Consider the following 19,104-nt stretch of genomic DNA (forward strand, 5'->3'; position numbering starts at 1 on the left):
GGAGACGGTCAGAGACTGCAGACATTGTACAGGAGACGGTCAGAGACTGCAGACATTGTACGGGAGACGGTCAGAGACTCCAGATATAGTACAGGAGACGGTCGTAGAACATTTTCTTAGATGACATTCATAGACTAGAGACATAAGACTGAAGGAGTTTACTGCAATTACAACCCACTCCTGTCTTCTGGTGTCTTAGGGCCACACATCAAGTACCAAATGTGGCTCTATAGTTTAGCCCCCATGGTGCCAAAGGCTCAGGCTAGTCACACACTGACATTTTAGGAATATTCAGCATACACATGACGATATTTTGTATAGAAATTGTAGATGAGTGAATGGTGATAAATTTTGTATTTTTTTTATACAACCCAAACAAACGTTGGTCCAATTGGTTGATTGCGAACGATTCCACTTTTCAGCTTTCAGCGTTCTGTGTGCAAACCATCCAATGCACCAATAACATTTCTGGAAAATAATCATTACAAAGAACGAGACTCCAATGAGCTGGAAATAATTTTGACTTATTTTTGTCAGCTGTCAGCGGTTTTCCTGTTCCTGGAATTCTGGGATAACAAGTTATTAGGTTTTGTATCTTCATTGGGAGTTATTAAAGCTTTTCTTGTGTATTGGCTGACAGATGTGCTGATCTACAGAAAATGTAAGAAAATAATAGAAAAGTAAAACAAAGATTGGGAAAAATACATTTTGGTTTTACATACAGCTTTGGATTCCCTCTGGCTGCAATGCGTTCTACCAAAAAAGCGTCCCAGATTCTCCCCGAAATGTTGGGTGAATTTTGTTGCTCATCCCAAATATTAGGAAATGTTTTCAGGTTCTCTGTAAAGTTTGAGGGAAAGTTGTTTTTCTTGAAGTGGAATTCGGCGGCTGTGACTCATTGTCCCCCCGTGACTCACCCTGGGTACAGGACGATAAATGGAGACGTTCATTCAAAGCGGAAATAAACTTCAAATAACAGAGCGATGGCTGATCTGATATTTCCAAAAATCTGTGCAGCACCCAAATACCTGCAGAATAATATTTACAGAGGAGAGGTTTACCGACAAATTCAATCCTGAATCCTAGAACCTCTCTCGGGTGTTTATTGCTGTCTGTGTCCCCAGAGAGGAAATTACTCCTAACTTCCTGTTTTGTTTTTTTCCAAACAACTGTCCAATCAAAAAAGCCTCCAGTTATTTTCCCTTGATGAATTCACCCAGCATGGCAGAGAGGAGGGTGGTATGCAAGAAAATTCTCTTTATAAAACAGGGAATTCCACATTCCCTTAAACCTTCCCGGATCTATGTATTTCAGTAATTAATTCACACCAGGGAATGTATGAGGGAATGTTATATTCCTTGTTTTATAAACGGAGCCCAATGCATATCAGTTTATTAAAATGAATATAGTAAGAGTAATACTTGGCCCCACCCCTTCCAACACTTCTTATTGGTCAATGAGGCTGCCCATCGCTTTAAAGGGACAATTTTTATTGCGGCAGGCAGCACTGGGAGGGGCCAAACTTGACTTTTGCAGAAAAAGTCTAAATTTGCATATCATCAGCTGTCAATATATATATAGAAAATGTTTTGCTTTCAATACAATTGTCATTTTCAGCCTCATCTTCTAAGTTTACGAGTTCTAGTTATGACTCTTTTCACTGAAGGTTCACTCAACTTTCTTTCACATTTAGAAAACATCTCAATCAAGTTTTACATTTCTTTCTCTATTTGCATCTAATGTGAAAACTATGTAAATTTTGAGTTGGGTGAATCTTGAGTGAAAACATTTTATAAATAGACCCCAATCAGTTGCTGTTACACAGAACTCCGGCATGGCTCGTCCATGTGTAATGCAGGTCAGGGTTCACCTATGTATAGAATCCGTGCAGCGCAGCCTTGAATGTTTACCTATTTTGTGTGGCCCTCAGGCTGTACCGCCATAGGTCCTGACACCCCCACTGCGGAGTTCTCTGAAAAAGCCCAGTCAGCGGTGTTTGTTGGAGCTGCACTGGGTCAGATTACTGCAGCCAGAAATAACAAAAAAATAAAATAACAAAACCAGCTTTCACTGTAATATTTACCTTCAGAGATTTCCACTGCAATACCATTTTCTGCCACTAGATGTCCTCAGTCTGATACTCAGCATCAATTACACCACTTCTTGTAAGCCCAAGTTATCCCCAGCTTGTGATTGGATAGTGAATGGAGAAGCAGCACAATGATCTTCCTGTCACCCTGGTCTTTCCTCCTATCTGCTTCAACCCATTCAAAATAGGGGAATTGTCAGAACCTCTGCCAGGGTTTTATTGCTCCCGAGATGGTGATTTTCTCCTTTCTGCCAGGACAGAAAACGACAGAGAATCATAGAACTTTTGACAATGTTTTTCTTATTTTATGTTGTGGTGTCACAGACGCAGGAAGTGGAGAAAATCTCCCTGATGGTGTCACAGCAAAAAGAAAGCTCTCTCAGAAACCGGAACTCTTTCCCACTTCATCCAATGAAAATAATTGGTTGCAGTGAATCTGTAACTTTGCACAATAAATGAAAAGTATCAATTTTAGGAGATGAATATTACATAATGTGCAGTCACATGACCACACTTCCTTTCCTGCCAATGAGCCGTCTCCTTGTTTGGCTATGTGAGAGCACCAAGGCGCGGTTTGGGTTGGTCGCTGTGGAAACCACATCTGGGCATGAGCTGGGAACACATGCCGGCACTGGGTGTGGTGCCTGCCTTGGCATAGATGCCCTCAGGGTGCAGCAAACATTGCGTCCTGGATGAATCATAGGGAGACATTTAAAGAGCCGGTGCAGATAAAGTTAGAAAAACACTAAAGAAAAAGATTTATACCTCGTATACCAATATACAGCAATCACTGTCCAGAAAACCTCCAACTTTTATCAATATGCAGTCAGTAACTTTGCCTATGTTGGGATGATGTCATCAGTCTGCTGCAGGTAGGAGGAAGCCTTTTCCCAGTCTCCTCTCCTCCCAGTGATCAGACAGCAATACTGTAACTTTGTAGCCAGTCACAAGGGCTGCCCCCTCTGTACAGGTAAAGGAACTGCAGGGAGATGTTTGCTGAATGCTGTGTTGGCTGAGCTCCTAATACAGTACATTGAGGAAGTGTTGTCATCCGCGTGCAGGAAGTGAGTGTTACTGGCAGGATCATTAGATGAATATTAAGGAAAAAAACACCTGAAGAAGGAAAATAATGCAGCCAGTAACTTAGGACTGCAATGTATGACATATTATGGTTTACCTAAAGTCCAAATACTGCCAAAACCTTTAGTTTTGGTCAGGTTATAGAAAACTTGTGGCCTTTGTTAGTTTGTCACTGCTGTGTCCGCCTGTGGAAAGTTACCCTTATTTCCTGGCAGGGTGTCACATGGACAGGAAGTGATAAGAAACTCTTCCTAATAGGACACAGACAGCAGCATTTATTCAGGGGAGGGGTTGTGGCATCTGTCAAGCAACGATTGGTCAATGTGTCTTCCTCTACAGGTGACAACAGAGGAAATGTTTCTAATAAAGTGAAGACAACTTCTAAATGTCAGGAATGGCTCTCAGTAGGATTTTTCCACCCTTATCGCCCAATGGAATTACTAATGTATGAGGGGATGGGAAATGTGGAATTTGCTTTATTTTCCAATGTTTTTGTTTTTTTTCTTTTATGTTTTTGTTATTTTTAAATGTTTATTTTGAGACAGTGCAGTGGAAATTCTCATGGGCAGTCATCATCTCTGCATATATTCCCACCCCTTTAATTATTCTCAGAGATAACAACCCCATCTGTAAAAATGTCATTTATGCTGACTGGCCCTTTAAATCCAGGTGTGGTCGTGCACTGGAGTACTAGGAGAGGTGTGGCCAGTAAACAAGCTCTGATTGGCTAGCACAAAGTATACACAATAACTATGCTGTCCACGCCTCGACTTAGATGGCTTCTATGATTGGCTGCTAGTTGTGAACACGTGTTGCTGGGCGGGGCAAAAGGGTGTTATGCTCAGCAGCTGCTTTGCTCGGTGTAGAAGTGACAACAAAATGCTTGTGAAAGCCTGCAGGGGGCCCCTCACTCAGGTGCTGGGCCCTGCATGGGGTGCTAAGGGCCCCAAAACATGGACCCCGAGAACATGGGCCCCCAGCACTGTGCCTGCCAGGCTGTGCAACATCTCTGCCTGCTCCTACAAGCTGAGGAATGTGGAGTGTGAGTATTGCAATCTGTATACAGAGGGTGGCCTTTCACCTTGTTACAAATGTTTCATGCTGATCACTAAGGGAAAAGAGACTGAGGAAATGCCTCTTCCTGCCTGCAGCAGACTGATGACATCTCAGCCTAGACAATGTCACTGACTTGTTAAGCTATAGACAGGTCCTCTTTGTATATGATGGTGTGCTGTGTGTATAAAATCAGTCCTTTAGATTCCTGCTGTTGGCATTGTGGTTGGCAGGCTGTGAGATTGGCAGTGACACATCGGCCCCACCTGTCTCCTCTCCTCTTGTAACTTCTGTTTATTGGTTCTTGTGCAATTCAAAAATGTCAACTGGGGACAAAAACACAGAAAGTCCTTGTAAACCCAAATCGGTAAAATCTCATAAAACCCTCAGCTTGTAAGTTTGTCATTTCCAGTCGTATTGAAATGGATCCTGCCATGAATGTCCTGGTTCAGGCACTTCTCTTACAAGGTGACAACGCGCTGTCCTTGTCTATCAATTCCTTTCTTGTGTCGATACCTTGTGACACCCTTCCCTGCTGGAGACCACAGGCAGCTGGGGTGACACACATTGATCCAGCGTTGTCACTATAGGAAGCTGGTGCAGAGCAAAGAGGTGGAAATACATTTAATGTACAATGCTGCATAATATGTTGGTGCCATATAAATCCTGTTTAATAATAATAAAATAAATGCTGGTGGTGGATGAGAAACTTGGATCCTCCTAGATTGTAAGCTCTTCAGGGCAGGCTCCTCCTCCTGTGTCACTGTCTGTCATTTGTAACCCCTATTTATTGTACAGCGCTGCGTAATATGTTGGCGCTATATAAATCCTGTTTAATAATAATTTAATAGTAATCTGTCCTCCAGACCCTTGCATAGTTGTGCTGGGTCCTCTCCTGGACTGATTTTACCTACTCTGACTTCACCGCACACTGTGATCTTCTGACAGTGTACATCAGAAGCTGCAGCAAGTCTGCCTCACTTTTAGAAATAAGAATCTGAATACAAAGTTGTGCCCACTGAGCCCGGGAAGCCTCCTCTGATTTATGCTCCTCTGTAGATCTGGTTGAAGCGGCATTATTTTTACCCCGGCTTATCAGAACTTTGATTGGAAAGCGGCGTCTTGTCCCCTAATAAATGAATTGCCCCTGGCATTGGTTTCTGATTGGAGCTCTGGTAAGCCGGGGTAAGATGCAGATTGGACAGGTTGATGTGTCTCCTGTAATGGTGAAATCACAACAGGAAGAGTGGAAATCTCCCCTAACACCTGTCCCTGGAACAGCGTCCCCTCTTGGAAGATTTCCCCCATTACAGTCGTATCCTATATACAATGTATTATGTAGCCTTGCTAAAGATTGGGGGGGGGGGGTTACTTTGAACCCCTAAAATACTTTGGGTTTCCATCTGAATAAAATCTTTAGGTTTTGTTTTTGGCTGTTTCCTGCCTGGTTGTGTAAAGATCCCGCCAATCCTGGGGGTGCCCCCTAATCTTCCCATCTCCTGGGTGTCATGTGATCACCCCACAATGAATGTTTATAGGAATTGATACTTTGTAATATTTTTATCTGTTATTGTTCATATAAAAGAGATAATAATCTTCCCAAGCCATTCTCCCCCTGCGGGATCCATTATTGTGCTGCACTCGCCCCAGGCGGCATTCCAGCTCCTCTTGGCGTTGTTTACTGTTCCCCAGCCCTTCTGAGAAATGTTTACATGGCGCTACTGCTTCTGTGTGTGCCATTCCTGCAGGTACACAGCGTTCTCTGAACTCTCACCTCTGTATATGCGGCATTGCTGAGTGTTTTTCATGTCTGATAATCATCTGGGTTTTTTGAAGTAGGGCAAAGTTGCCAAACAAACCCCCCCCCCTAATTACAGAGACTTCTTTGTGTCAGAGGTGTTAGAAGAGATCAGAGCTGAGATTGCTGCAAAGGGCTATTAGCACTCAAATCTGCTGGTATTAGATTTGCAAGGCATAAAGAATCTACTTTTTTTTCACCCACATTTCAAACCTTTTCTATTGGCCCAATGTGTGAATCTTAGGTGAATGCATTTGTGAATAGACCCCAGAAGTGTTAGAACTCAAACTGTTATTTAGTTGGTGGAGGTTTTATGGAGTGATCACATTCTGATAAAATAAATGATGAAATGTATTCATTGTCACACAGCCCGGTCATGAATTAGTGCTGCCTCCGGACACTTCCTGTCTGTATGCACTCATTCCCGGGTCTGCAGAGCCACTTATGGTCCCCACCGGGGGTATGTGATAGGGTGACAACACAGGAGCACAACTGGAAGATGGGGATAGAGTGTTGTCACCAGTTGCAGACTTAGCTGATAGTGGGCACCTGTGCAGAACTGACTTGGGGCCCCAGTTGGCTGATGGGAAGGTCCAGGGGCCCCTTTTGCACCTGGTTGTCACCCTATAACCGGAGATGCCTGAGCATGGTCCTTCCTGGCAGAATAAATGGGAATTTACTTAGAGAGCCACCCCCCCACACACACACACATACTTACCGGATCACCTGTGATGGTCTTGGGGCCAACAATTGGGCATCCTGTGACCAAGATAGTGATGTCACCCCCCCCCCCCCCCCAGTCAGTGTAGGGTGGGGGTGGGATTCAAGAAAAGGCGGCGGGGGCACTTTTTGCTGGGGGTCTTTTCCTCTGCGTGATCCTAGTGTTCATGTTTCAGTTTAATGAAAAATCACTTTTGCCTGGGACAACTATAAAAACCTGACTGGGGTTACAATGCTTCCTGACTCTGAACACAACCAAAGATGAATTGGTTATATTTCCTCAATAGAAGTCATCGCTCCATGCGCTCTAATCCTCTCTATTGTTCTGCAGTGCACCCATTGTGGAAGGGACCGCTGGATATCCCCGGAGGTGCCCGCCAGTCTCCTATCGATATTCGTGTACGGGACAGCGTCTTCCACCCCCAGCTCACCCCCATCAAGACCCTGTATGACCCCAACACCTGCCTCCATGTGTGGAATAACGGCTACTCCTTCCTGGTGGAGTTTGATGACTCCACCAACAAGTCAGGTAAGGTGCAGCTGTATAAATTTTGGTTTGTGGGCTGGGTAATCCCCCATTGTGTAAACATCCAAAAAGCCTGCTGGGTGCCGCCATCCTGGTTATGATTAGTGTCCAGTGACACTTCTTCCCTGATTGCTAAATCTACATGGAAGTTGTGAAGAAGCTGGGCCAGCACAGTCAGGAACTGGTTACTCAATTGAGAAGGCTGTTCTAGGGTATTGACATTCCCTCAGGTAGTGAAATTTTCTGAGACTGAGGAAATGCTCCCCCCTGCGTGCAGCAGACTGACATATTGGCCTAGCAAAGTCACTGGACAGCTTTTCTAAGCAGTGGTCCTGTTGCTGTACATTGTAACACGCCAGGGATTATTTGTGCATGTTAAAGATCAGATATGAGCGGCCAGGCGTGCTGCGTTATCTCCTACAAATAATGATTGTACGTGAAATACTCAGAATACGAGTTATTAAAAGCTGGAGGTCAGCGCGGGGAGTCAACATGGTAAAACCTGAGACCGTGTGTGCGAGGCGTGATCACATGTGCAAGGTGTGATCAGCTCCGTGTTCTCTTCCCATCACCTGGGGGCTGCAGAGTTATCACACCGGTTACTTTAATTTTAACTCTTTATATCCCTGATGGAAATACCAAGCAGGCCGGCTGTACACAGGGCCGATGTACGGGAGGGGCAAGCTGGGCATTTGGCCAGGACCCCCACCTCCCTCCAAGGGACAGAATAGCTGGGGGTGTGGGGAGCTAGAATGCATTTGAGGGCCCCACTGCATAATTTCCTAGGACTCCAAAAAAATAATTCCAGGTGATTTGTGGATGGAGGAAGTTGCTGCTGCAATACTGGACTAAGCTGGGGCAGATCACTAATGCACCGTGGCCAATGGTGGCTGCATGGGATTGGAGATTCTGGGTCTTGCGTGCTGCACTGTGATGGGCTGTGCTACAAATTTCCTTGGTGCTGGGATTCATACAAACCAGACTATGACGTCTGAGCTCAGCCAGAACCTCAATCCGTGCATTGATCAATAAAGGAGCAGCAGGCTGACTATCTCAACCTTCTGCTTACTCTTCCCCCACTTTCTGTACAATTCAGCAGATCTGGATTGGGCTCGGTTTGTGCCCTCCAGGGGTGTAGTCATAAAACAGAAGAGGGGGCATGGTACTAGCCGTGGTGCTGAAACAACCCATGTCTGTGTGTCCATGGCCCATTCCCAAAAAAAGTGAGGGCAACTAGGGGGGAGTACAACTAATACCTCTGTGTTTTTATAGATCTGCATGGATTAGTTTATCATATAAAATTGATGTTTTATATATTTATGTATTTATTATTTTACTTTAAAATGCTATTAAAAAAAAACAATTCTCCTGAGTTCCATGCCAATGTCCTTCTGAATGAGTGTCACACATCCTCCACGTGACGCCCAATATTTACCACTGATAACATGCGTTCTGTGAATTTCATCATCTCTCTGATATGTAATCTGCATGTTGCGTGTTGTGTAAACAGCCGGCGTCCTCTCACATCATCCGGGATATACAGAGATGGCTGCATGGGTCACATGACCTTTCCATGAATTTGGAAATTAGAATTTTCTAGAAGAAAGATTTATGAGCTTGGTATATTCCCATGAAAAGAAGTGCTGGAGAAATGTAAATCTTACCCCCCGTGTATGGCCACAACCCTCCCCCTTATATATATATATATATATATATATATATATATATATATATATATATATATATAAGGATCTCATTCTTGTGATTGGCTGGTGTCACCCAGCATACAGCAGCGCTCATTATACATATATGTGTAAATCAGTAATTGTAATCTATTTCGGGATCCTGGAGTAAGTTGGTCATTCTTGGAGGATCTCATTCTGTATTCCCCTCACTGATACAATACTTGTTCTTTTCTCTAGTGGTTTGCGGCGGACCCCTGGAAAACCCCTACAGGCTGAAACAGTTCCACTTCCACTGGGGGGCAAACAATGACTGGGGCTCCGAGCACACGGTGGACAGCAAGGTGTTCCCAGCCGAGGTCAGCTTATCTCCTACATACATGTCTTGTATGCTGCAATAAATGTCTTATTAAAAGAAAGATTCACTTTTACTGGAAGGAAATTAGAAGTAAAATTCCTGAAAATTTTGGCAAAATTTTGAAATTTTGTTGAAATGCATTGGAACCAATAAGAAAGTTGAAGGGGATTTTGGCGTTTTTTGTTTCTCTTTAAAGGTCTCATCTTAGCTGTGTACAGCACCCGGCCAGTCCCCCTGCAATTTCATAGAGACCCAATGATGACACAATACTAATATTATATAATAAATAATAATAAGTGATGATGGGGGGGGGGACAAATGTAAGCAGATAAACTTAATCTTTAAGGTCATATTCAGAATTTGTATGAAATAAACTAAAGTTTCTGATCTTTTCAGTTGCACCTTGTGCATTGGAACTGCACCAAGTATCGAAGCTTTGAGGAGGCCATCATGGAGGATAACGGTCTGGCAGTGATCGGAGTGTTCCTGAAAGTAGGTAGAAACTCTTCTGAATGTTGATTTGTGAATGTGTTGTTGTTGTTGCAGATGAATGTTTAATTTCATTGTTTTTGCAGGTTGGTCAGCACCACTCCAAGCTGCAGAAGTTGGTGGACATACTACCATCAGTCAGATATAAGGTAAATGTTCTTCTGCAAATCCTGAGCTGGCCAAACCAGAAATCTCTCTGGAAGTGGGAAGTCTGCCTGGTATAATTCCCATTGGCCCATCTATTTACTTTGTAATTTGTTAGATCTACATAAATTCTGAAGCTGGTATCTACAAGGGGAGTTTCATTACTAAAGTTTGAAACCACAAACTATGATTTGTCTTTCTAGTGTTTATAGAAAATTTAGGAATGACCATTCCATTTCAGGGTATAAACTATAGAGCCACCAAAACTTTTCTAGTAATAGTCATAATATGGTGGTCTAAACTGACCTCCAGCTTCTATTGGATATTTCACCATTGAATTTTTTTTCTGCCATAGTGCCAGAATTTGTTTCTGTCCATTATTGTGTTTCTCCTGGTAAATTCTGCATGATAAAAATAAAGTGGGGATGTTGGGGACCCTTCATAATGTGCACAGCAGAGCCCTTGCTTTCTTATCAGAATTCTATATGTCCAGATTTGGCCACTAGAGGTCCCCACACTACCACAGATCTGCTGAGAATATCTAAGGATACATTGTTGCAAATGATCCCATTATATTGAAACATTTATTTCCACTACTGTGTCCTGTAATCTGCTAGGTGTATGTACAGACATTCATTCATACCATTGCACTGCAGTGACATGCACTGGTATTCTGTGAAATGCAGCCTGCCCTTTCTTGCATGCATATATGTGGATTGCAGCCCAAAGCAAAGTACACAAAGACACAATGTGATGCAATGAGCAATTCTGTGCAGCTGCAGCATTGTCGCTTTCCAGATCCGCCATGGCATTCCTTGCACAGTTTCTTTATATATCCATGAAATATCTCCATGTTTTCTTCCCAGTGATCTACTATATTCTTCTGTGAGCATTTAGCATTCTGGGAATGTTTGTTACCACTTTGAAGTTCTTTGTCTATTCGCTGTAAGCAGATTATTTGGAGAACTTCACTGAATAAAAGATTTTCCTTCCGCTGGAACTTTTTTTTTAGGTTCTTAAGTCTTTATGTTTCCCCCTCCAGCAGAGCCTCGCCTGCTGCTTTTATGTTTCCTGAGCGGTCCAATTTGCCAACACAAATATTCGGTGACTCCTAATTGTATTTACACCTTAATGGGAATGTTTTTACCGGTTCTTAAAAAAGATTTCAGGAAAAGACCATTAAATGGTTCAGGTGATTCATGAAACAAAAAAGCATTGTTTATTAAGAGTGAATTCTTTCTTTTTGTTTGATCTGCTAATACTCTGATGTCCGTGCATGTTTGCTTATTATTTAAAGGCGCCCAGTCATTAAAAAAACACACCAAGCTGTGCATGTTGGCGTGTTTTGGACTTATGGAGGACCGATGTTCTTCAGAGGTTTTTGCAGATTAGAGTCTGCACCTGTTGCTGGATGCAAGGAATTCTACTCTCATCGCTTCTCCAATGACCTACTAATGACTTCCTCACTCATAACCTCATCACACGCACGGCTCTAAGATTTTTTTTTTAGAGCTGCCCCGACTCTCTGGAATGGTCTCCTCGTCTTATTCGGCTTGCTCCTACTTTCTGCTCATTTAAAACCCAACGCCTCATCTACCCGTCTTTTTCTGTCTCCTAATCCTTCACTACTTCCCACCATTCCATATCCCCCCTCCTATTGTGTGATACTTCACCCACCTCCTAGATTGTAAGCTCTTCGGGGCAGGGTCCTCTCCTCCTCCTGTGTCTGTATTTGCCTGTCATTTGCAACCCCTATTTATTGTACAGCACTGCGTCATATGTTGGCGCTATATAAATACTGTTTAATGATATTAATAGGAAGAACTGCAGCCACTATTGGGAAGCTGTAAAATGTGACATTTTAGTATTTTGGATTTTTTTTCTAAACACCTAATTCTGCTCCTTCTGCTTATATTTGATAGCAGTGATTCCCAAACAGGGTTTCCAGGGCAATGATCAGTTTGTGCCTCCCAGGTCAGATTAAGTGACACCAATGATTTTTTGGCTATCTGTATTCTTCCCAATGGCCAGCAATGTAGAAGGAATTCTTCCCAATGACCACCACACTAATATACTAATTATAGTATTATAGTAATTATTAAAGGGGGGCCATGAAGACCTGAAAGTTATTTTAAGGGTCCCCTCCCCATAGTAAAAAGTTTGGGAAACCCTCATCTAGTGGATGGATGTAGATGTCCTTGCAGATCTGGATTTACATTTATTTAGATCTTTGATATTGTGCTTATTTTATTTATATCGAAGTTGTCTGGAAACAGCAAGGTGTAATATTAGGGTCCTCCAGCCACAACAGTTGCGGTTCTGTTAGATCTTGGATCCTTTGATCTCCTAACCTCTCAGGGCTGTGGACAATGAGAATGTCCAGATCTCGCCTGTTTTCGCCAATACTAATCAGTCCAGTTTTCGTGGTTCCTGTTTCTCAGAGTTGGTGGTAATGCGTATTGATACGTTTGGAATTGAAGCGCTAGGTGGCTCAGGGGTTAGCACTGTGGCCTTTGCAGTGCTGGGTCCCAGGTTCAAGTTTCGGCCAGGACTCTATCAGCATGGAGTTTGCAGGTTCTCCCTGTGTCTGCGTGGGTTTCCTCCGGGGACTCTGGTTACCTCCCACATCCCAAAAACATGCAGTTAGGTTAATTGACTTCCCCCTAAAATTGACCTTAGACTTCATTAATGACATATGACCTAGATAGGGACATTAGATTGTGAGCTTCTTTGCGGGGCAGTTAGTGACACGACTATGGACTTTGTACAGCGCTGCGTGATATGATGGCACTATATAAATACTGTGTAATAATAATAATAATAATAATAAAAAAGAGATGCGTCTATGTGGTAATGCTAAAAATTTCCTTTGATCTCTCTGCAGGCTGCTATATTTCTAGCAAGGTTTTGCATACAATCCGAGGTCCCGAGGGAATCTATTTCATTTGTTTAAATATCTGTGTATAAACCTAATCAAATAAATCTCATATCATTCTGAAATTCTCATAATTATCTCCTGTTATAGGGTGACAACACACTGTCCCCATCTCTATCTCCAGTGTCTCTCTACTCCTGGGTATACCTGCACCCAGCTGTGCACATTGCATGGTCTGCCATTGTCAGGAAGCCGGTCTGGAGCACTGATATGCGATAGACGCTGGAGTGCTATAGACAGAATAAGGCTCCAGGGGATGGAATGCAGAGATTTTGGACTGAGGTAATTATCATACACAAGAAAATGAATGTTTACACCAGGTTTTTTTGTTTTAGGACTCACTTACAGAATTCAATTATTTCGACCCTTCTTGCTTTCTGCCAACCTGCAATGATTACTGGACGTACGCCGGGTCTTTGACCACACCTCCGCTGACCGAGTCCGTGACCTGGATTATCATGAAGAAACCCATTGAAGTCGACCACAGTCAGGTAACTTGTCTCCAGAAATTCTTGTGACCTCCGGTGACCTGACCTGTCCCCCACAGAAATGTGACGGAGGCGTGTTCATTTTTTTGTCTCTGTGAGAAAGTGACGGGTGGTGCGATCCTGGCTTTTTAAAATGGCATCTCCCTGTGCAGGTTAAACTGCAGGAATAATATTGAACCATGTATGTGTTTGCCTTTAAGGCTTATTTAATGTACAGCGCTGCGTAATATGTTGGTGCTATATAAATCCTGTTTATTAATAATATTAATATTAATAATAAAAAGGCTTCCCATTTATTACCTCTTTGGTTCCCCCAATACAGCTGGCCGTGTTTCGCAGTCTCCTCTACAGCTCCGTGGGGGAAGATGAGAAAAACATGGTGGACAACTTCCGTCCTCTCCAGCCGCTAATGAACCGCACCGTCCATTCCACCTTCCAGCCTGCGCTCAAATTGTCCGAATTCAAAAAGGAAGACACTAAATCGCAACGCCAGCAGTCAGTGTAAACGCCTTGCCTAGGACTGGGAATATTCACGAGACCGGTGTGAGACCCGAACCTTTCCGTTCTAAAGCAGCACAACCCGGCAAATCCAATAGGCCACATGCTTCCCGATATTTATGTAGTGATACCGAGTGTGACCGTATCATCCAACACGGCCATAGATGGGGTCATTTTATAGGACGCTTTTACTATACATTGTTTTACCAAGCACTTTGGGATTAATATTTCACTTTTCTTTTATTCTCTGAGAGCAGAGAAATGGTTCTAAGTGATCTAATTTTAGGTTGGCGAATAATTTGTATCTGGTCACATGACTTGGGATGTTTAGGGTGGTCTGTGGTGATACTACCAAGTTGTTGGGCTAGTGATGGTTATTAGGCGACGTTCCTACCTCACTAGGTCTCATTGTGGATGGAGTTTCACCGTTGCTGTGGATTTAAAAGGAAAAGCACAATAGGGATCTGAGCGATGGACTGTAGCTGCAGTGCAGATCTTTAAAAAGATTGGTGTGGATCACTGGGGGTGGTTTGGGTTCTGTTCATTAGGATTACCCCCATAATCCATTAGTGCTGTGAGCTGCCCAAATCCCCATTTTAGTTCAATAGCCTTTTATAATAATGCATACTATTTTTTTTTTTCCATTCTGGTTTGGTTGTTGGTGTGTTTGCTGACTTGTCAAATTTATTAATGTGCATTTATAATATAAACTTTCCGCCTTCATTTCTATAGAGGACATAGGCAGAAGTCCACCATAAGCCAAGGCAGCTGCCCATGTGTATCCCTCCTTTATTCTGCTCCATTTACAAGGAGGAAGCCATAGGATTTAAAGCTCACACAGAGCTAAGGATTTGCCATGTGGCATCACTGGGTGCTTTAGTGACCAATCACCAGTGCTGTCATAGGGGGGAAGGGAAGAGCCACATGCTCCTTCATACCCGGAAGTACCTGGTGCAACCTGAAATCAGGGAGTGTAGGGTGTAACCTGGAATCTGAGGAAATGTAATGCAAAATAAGGAAATGTGAGGCTGCCATTACAGTAAACCTGTTGCTTTGCCCACATGGGCGCAGGGTTACTTTACGCATAATACGCACAACATTTTATGCCGGATTTCTTTATACTTTCACATCACTTCTAATGAAATCTTCATCTGTGGTTAACTAAATCTAGGCAAACAGCCAACATCCGGTCACCGGTCTTCCTGAAACAGGAAGTGTGGAGCAATAGAAAGTAAACAGCATATTACACGAGGCAAAGAGCATTGTCCATTGTCTGAAAGATAGATTGTTATTGGTTGGTATCGGTCAGACTACGGTAAGCTGAAATCTCATTGGCTGCTCTGGAAGTACTCTTTGCCTATGTACTATGCAATGTACGTCTGATTAATGGTTATCATTTAATCCTGGTAACTGTGCAGGGCACAGCATATAGGAGTATGAGCAGAGCTTACCGCTTTATAAGGGTCACCTAAGTACATTCCAACAAGACAATAAAAGACGTTTCCATCTTTATAATGCTAAATGTTTTTTTGGCTGGAGTTCTGCTTTAAAACAGATATATAACTGAAGGCTTGGTCTTCACTTGCTTTTTTACTCCAACATACAGCCTGCATCAGAATGTGTTTACGTTATTTTTTATAAAAGCACAGGAATTCTTTTATACCAACTGAACATGTTGCAAAGCAATGCAGCAACATCAATAGAAACTCCCAATCTGCTTTCAATGGAAAGCTTCTAGGGTGCTAGGTTTACTTTAAACAACCGCATTCAAAGAGATTCATGAAAAAGCAGTGGAGACTGAGCCTGACAGCATTCCTCCACCTTTTTCTAATTGGTGCTTTCAGTACTTGGAGACCATTGCTCTCTCTGCAGCCGGTCAGGTGATCAGATGCCAAGGCACTGGTCACATGATTAAAGCTGAAAAGTTAGGTGTTCAGGCAGAGCTGGTGAACTCTATCTGACCATCAGTCCCTCACTGCCCTGGAGCTGCAGCTTCGTAGTATAGGTGACTGTATGAGGATGGGGGAAGTTCACTTTGGAGGTGATGTTAGAATTCTAAAAGTTTGTATTATTTTTTTTTTTTTTTTCAGTACAAACTGAATAGCTGCTTAGATTGCTGTCCATTTTTTGCACATTTGTGGATTGTGGAGATAATCTATGTGTCTTGTCGCAGTGTTCTCCCCAGACCCTTTTAGCTGGGTGCACCACCCAGCACTTTTCAGTAACCATGCGGCTGTTTTTGGTTGGGTCACAATACAGGGGCCACCACCCGGCCTACAGCTTCCTTTCCATTTATTTTAATATTACTTCTGGGGAGAATATGGTATTATATACAGTTACTGCTTCTTTTACTTTTACAACCTTTTCTACTTCTTCATCATTTGAGATTCATTAAGGCTGCACAAGTTTTTGATACTTTTTTTTACTTTACAAAATGATTTATTTTAGCTGGGTGCATAGAGTTGGATGTTGGCACTTTTTTATGGGCATTCAATATTTACTCACAGAAAGTCGCTGCTCCCATCACTGAGGAATAAGTAAAGCAGAATTGTCTCTGGGGGAACAACATATCTGCCATTGTGTACGCCACTGGCACACTTTAATGGTTCATTTTATTCCATTTGTTGTTTATATACATTGTAGACTTTTATTGTGTACTTTGTGTTTGTTTTTTATATGACTTTGTGCTTTTGTGCCTTATGTAACCCGTGTATGAATGAGGATTCTACACTTATTACGTTCTGTGCTTGCACCATGCCATCATTTCACTGAATTTTATTAATCTTTTACAATACGATGAAATGGTTTTTGTTAGTGTTGGTCTTTGGTTACATATTAAATACAATTAACTGTAAATTTGTAAAACGTTTTATTTACATAGAAATGCTGTAATGATTAAACTTTTGAAATTCTATATAAAGCTGTTGCAGTTATAATCAGCTTATGTGTCTTTTTTTTTTTTTTTTAATTATTTATAAACATGATATATATAGCGCCAACGTATTACGCAGTGCTGTACAATAAATAGGGGTTTCAAATAACAGACAGATACAGACAGTGACACAGGAGGAGGAGAGGACCCTGGCCCAAAGAGCTTACAATCTAGGAGGTGGGGGAAGTATCACACAATAGGAGGGGAATATGGAATGGTGGGTGAGGGTTTAGGAGACAGAAGAAGACAGGGAGGTGAGGGTGAAGCGTTGGGTCTTGGGGCTCTTTTAAATGAGCAGAAAGTAGGAGCAAGCCGAATAGGAGGAGGAAGACAATTCCAGAGAGTCGGGGCAGCTCTAGAAAAGTCTTGGAGCCGTGCATGTGATGAGGTTATGAGTGAGGAAGTCATTAGTAGGTCATTGGAGGAGTGGAGAGAGCGGCTAGGGGAGGATTTTTCTGATGTTGGATCATCTGTAAAGGTTCTCATTTATCCGGGTCATGGCATATCTAGTATCTGGGTTTGTTTTGTGATGTAGATGACATTTCATCCCCTCGGTCCAGGTCTCCAACTTACAGAATAAGTCCAGGTAAATGTAAAATACTTAGTAACAGAATCAATAAAAACTGTTCTGGGCTCCCCACACATTTGGCTTTCATTAGCTATTTTGGAGTAAAAACCAGCATGGTTAGCCGCCCCCAGGTACAAAGATCACCAATGTGCCCAGAAACGGCAAACCAGACCAGTGGTCACAAATGTGTTCAGGGGACTGGCATTTTATGGTGGCAGCGCAGTTTTTCTCCAGGGGAGGAAAAGCAACCATAGGGCCAGAAGCAACAAGTCACTTCCAGGAGACGGCCACAATGCAAAACCCGCACAAAGCGCTTTCCAATCGCCCCAATACAGTTGAATGGGAGTGGTATCAGTACAATTTGGGTTTACATAAAGTCTGAATGAGAGGAAGCTTTATGGATTTCAGCCATCCAATCCCGTGCAAAGAAAAGTATTGAGTAAGTATAAAAGTAAGTAAAAGTATTCAGTAAGCGAAGTAAACTATTCCTTGCTCAATGATAATTCATCATGAACACTGTAAAATCTTTTGGTAAATGAGTCCCAGTGTGTTGAGCTTGTAGAATATTCATACGAGAACTACAAGTCAGAAGAGGGAATATGACCGCACATGGATCGGACTTGGAACAGAAGATTACATATAAGTGAATGTAACCAGAACCGATCGACCTAGAATAAAATGCTGGTTGTCACCTTTTCAATCCGTTGCGTTTCTCAGGATTCCTGATGGGGATTACAGACTTTACCTGTGTGATGAAATGCAAAATCATTCTTTTTGTCACAATATGTTTTACTCTGTGTACAGAGAACTGCAGGCCCTGGTACCGATAACATTTTGCACAAATCTTCACTCAAAGTGATTCTCATGGGGAAGCCTGGGAGAGAAGACATTTTCAGGAAAAGTACAGTGCAGCTCCCATTCATCCCCCCATTGAATCCACTTTGTATGTGGTAACAATCTGCCCATTGATTGCTTTCCGTGCTCTGAGATTCCTCCGCCTTGGTGGGAAAATCATTTTTTTTCCTTCAATGTGGGAAAATATTTAGAAGAGATTCTACCAGAAATCAGGCTGACCCGGTGTCTGTGTGGGTTGGCTGCTCTATGTAGGTCAATGGCACACAAAGCACTAAATCTAATTGTATAATTTAATTACCGGGCTCATTATGGCCCAGATGGACAAACAGAACCTGTTCAGTGTGGGGCAAACAGGATTAGAGAAGGCAGAAATAGCTGAACACCCCCACCTTCACTTATTTGTTACCCCAAAGCCTCGATATACACGTGTAATAATTGTTGTTAGAAAACAAACGATTAACGACCGATCCAACGAATATTCAGCATTATTTTGAACAATCATATTGTGCACAAATCTGTACAAGCTGTAACGATAAGATCGTTCAAATATAATCTACTAATAGTGTACACACGCTAGATATGATTGTTTGAAGGATGCAGGGAGTGACATAAAGGAGAAAGTGTACTGCAGAACAATTAATGATCAATGAACGATCGTACACACAATCAGATCCGCCAGGGACGGTCGTTCGTTTCCAGCGACATTCCTCGTTCATCTGCACCGTTGGCCAGTCGTTGTGGACTTTTTTTGTTAGCAATTATCGGAAGATCGGTCGTTAGTGTCCAATGATAATTATTGCACGTGTGTACAAAGCCAAAGAGACTGAACCCCTCTTTATGAACCGGACGTTATTTCTGTGCCACTGCCCCGCCGTCTGATACCGTGGTG

At 42.6% G+C, this 19,104-nt stretch overlaps 1 protein-coding gene across 2 annotated transcripts in view; it reads left to right on the forward strand.

Moving 5' to 3' along the window:
* Nucleotides 1–16,799, forward strand: part of CA5A (carbonic anhydrase 5A) — an 18,454-nt gene extending 1,655 nt beyond the window's left edge. Inside the window, exons 1-7 of one of the 2 annotated variants that reach the window (XM_072421630.1) lie at nt 3,984–4,211; nt 7,072–7,269; nt 9,189–9,307; nt 9,703–9,798; nt 9,882–9,944; nt 13,210–13,365; nt 13,685–16,799. In XM_072421630.1, coding sequence (XP_072277731.1) covers nt 4,007–4,211; nt 7,072–7,269; nt 9,189–9,307; nt 9,703–9,798; nt 9,882–9,944; nt 13,210–13,365; nt 13,685–13,867 — 1,020 coding nt within the window. In that variant the 5' untranslated portion in view covers nt 3,984–4,006 and the 3' untranslated portion in view covers nt 13,868–16,799. Of the gene's footprint in view, nt 1–3,983; nt 4,212–7,071; nt 7,270–9,188; nt 9,308–9,702; nt 9,799–9,881; nt 9,945–13,209; nt 13,366–13,684 lie in introns of those variants that run through there. The other variant, XM_072421631.1, reaches the window with a different exon arrangement.
* The last annotated feature ends 2,305 nt before the right edge of the window (nt 16,800–19,104 follow it).

Source organism: Pyxicephalus adspersus, chromosome 9 (assembly GCF_032062135.1).
Source record: "Pyxicephalus adspersus chromosome 9, UCB_Pads_2.0, whole genome shotgun sequence".
NCBI lineage: Eukaryota > Metazoa > Chordata > Amphibia > Anura > Pyxicephalidae > Pyxicephalus > Pyxicephalus adspersus.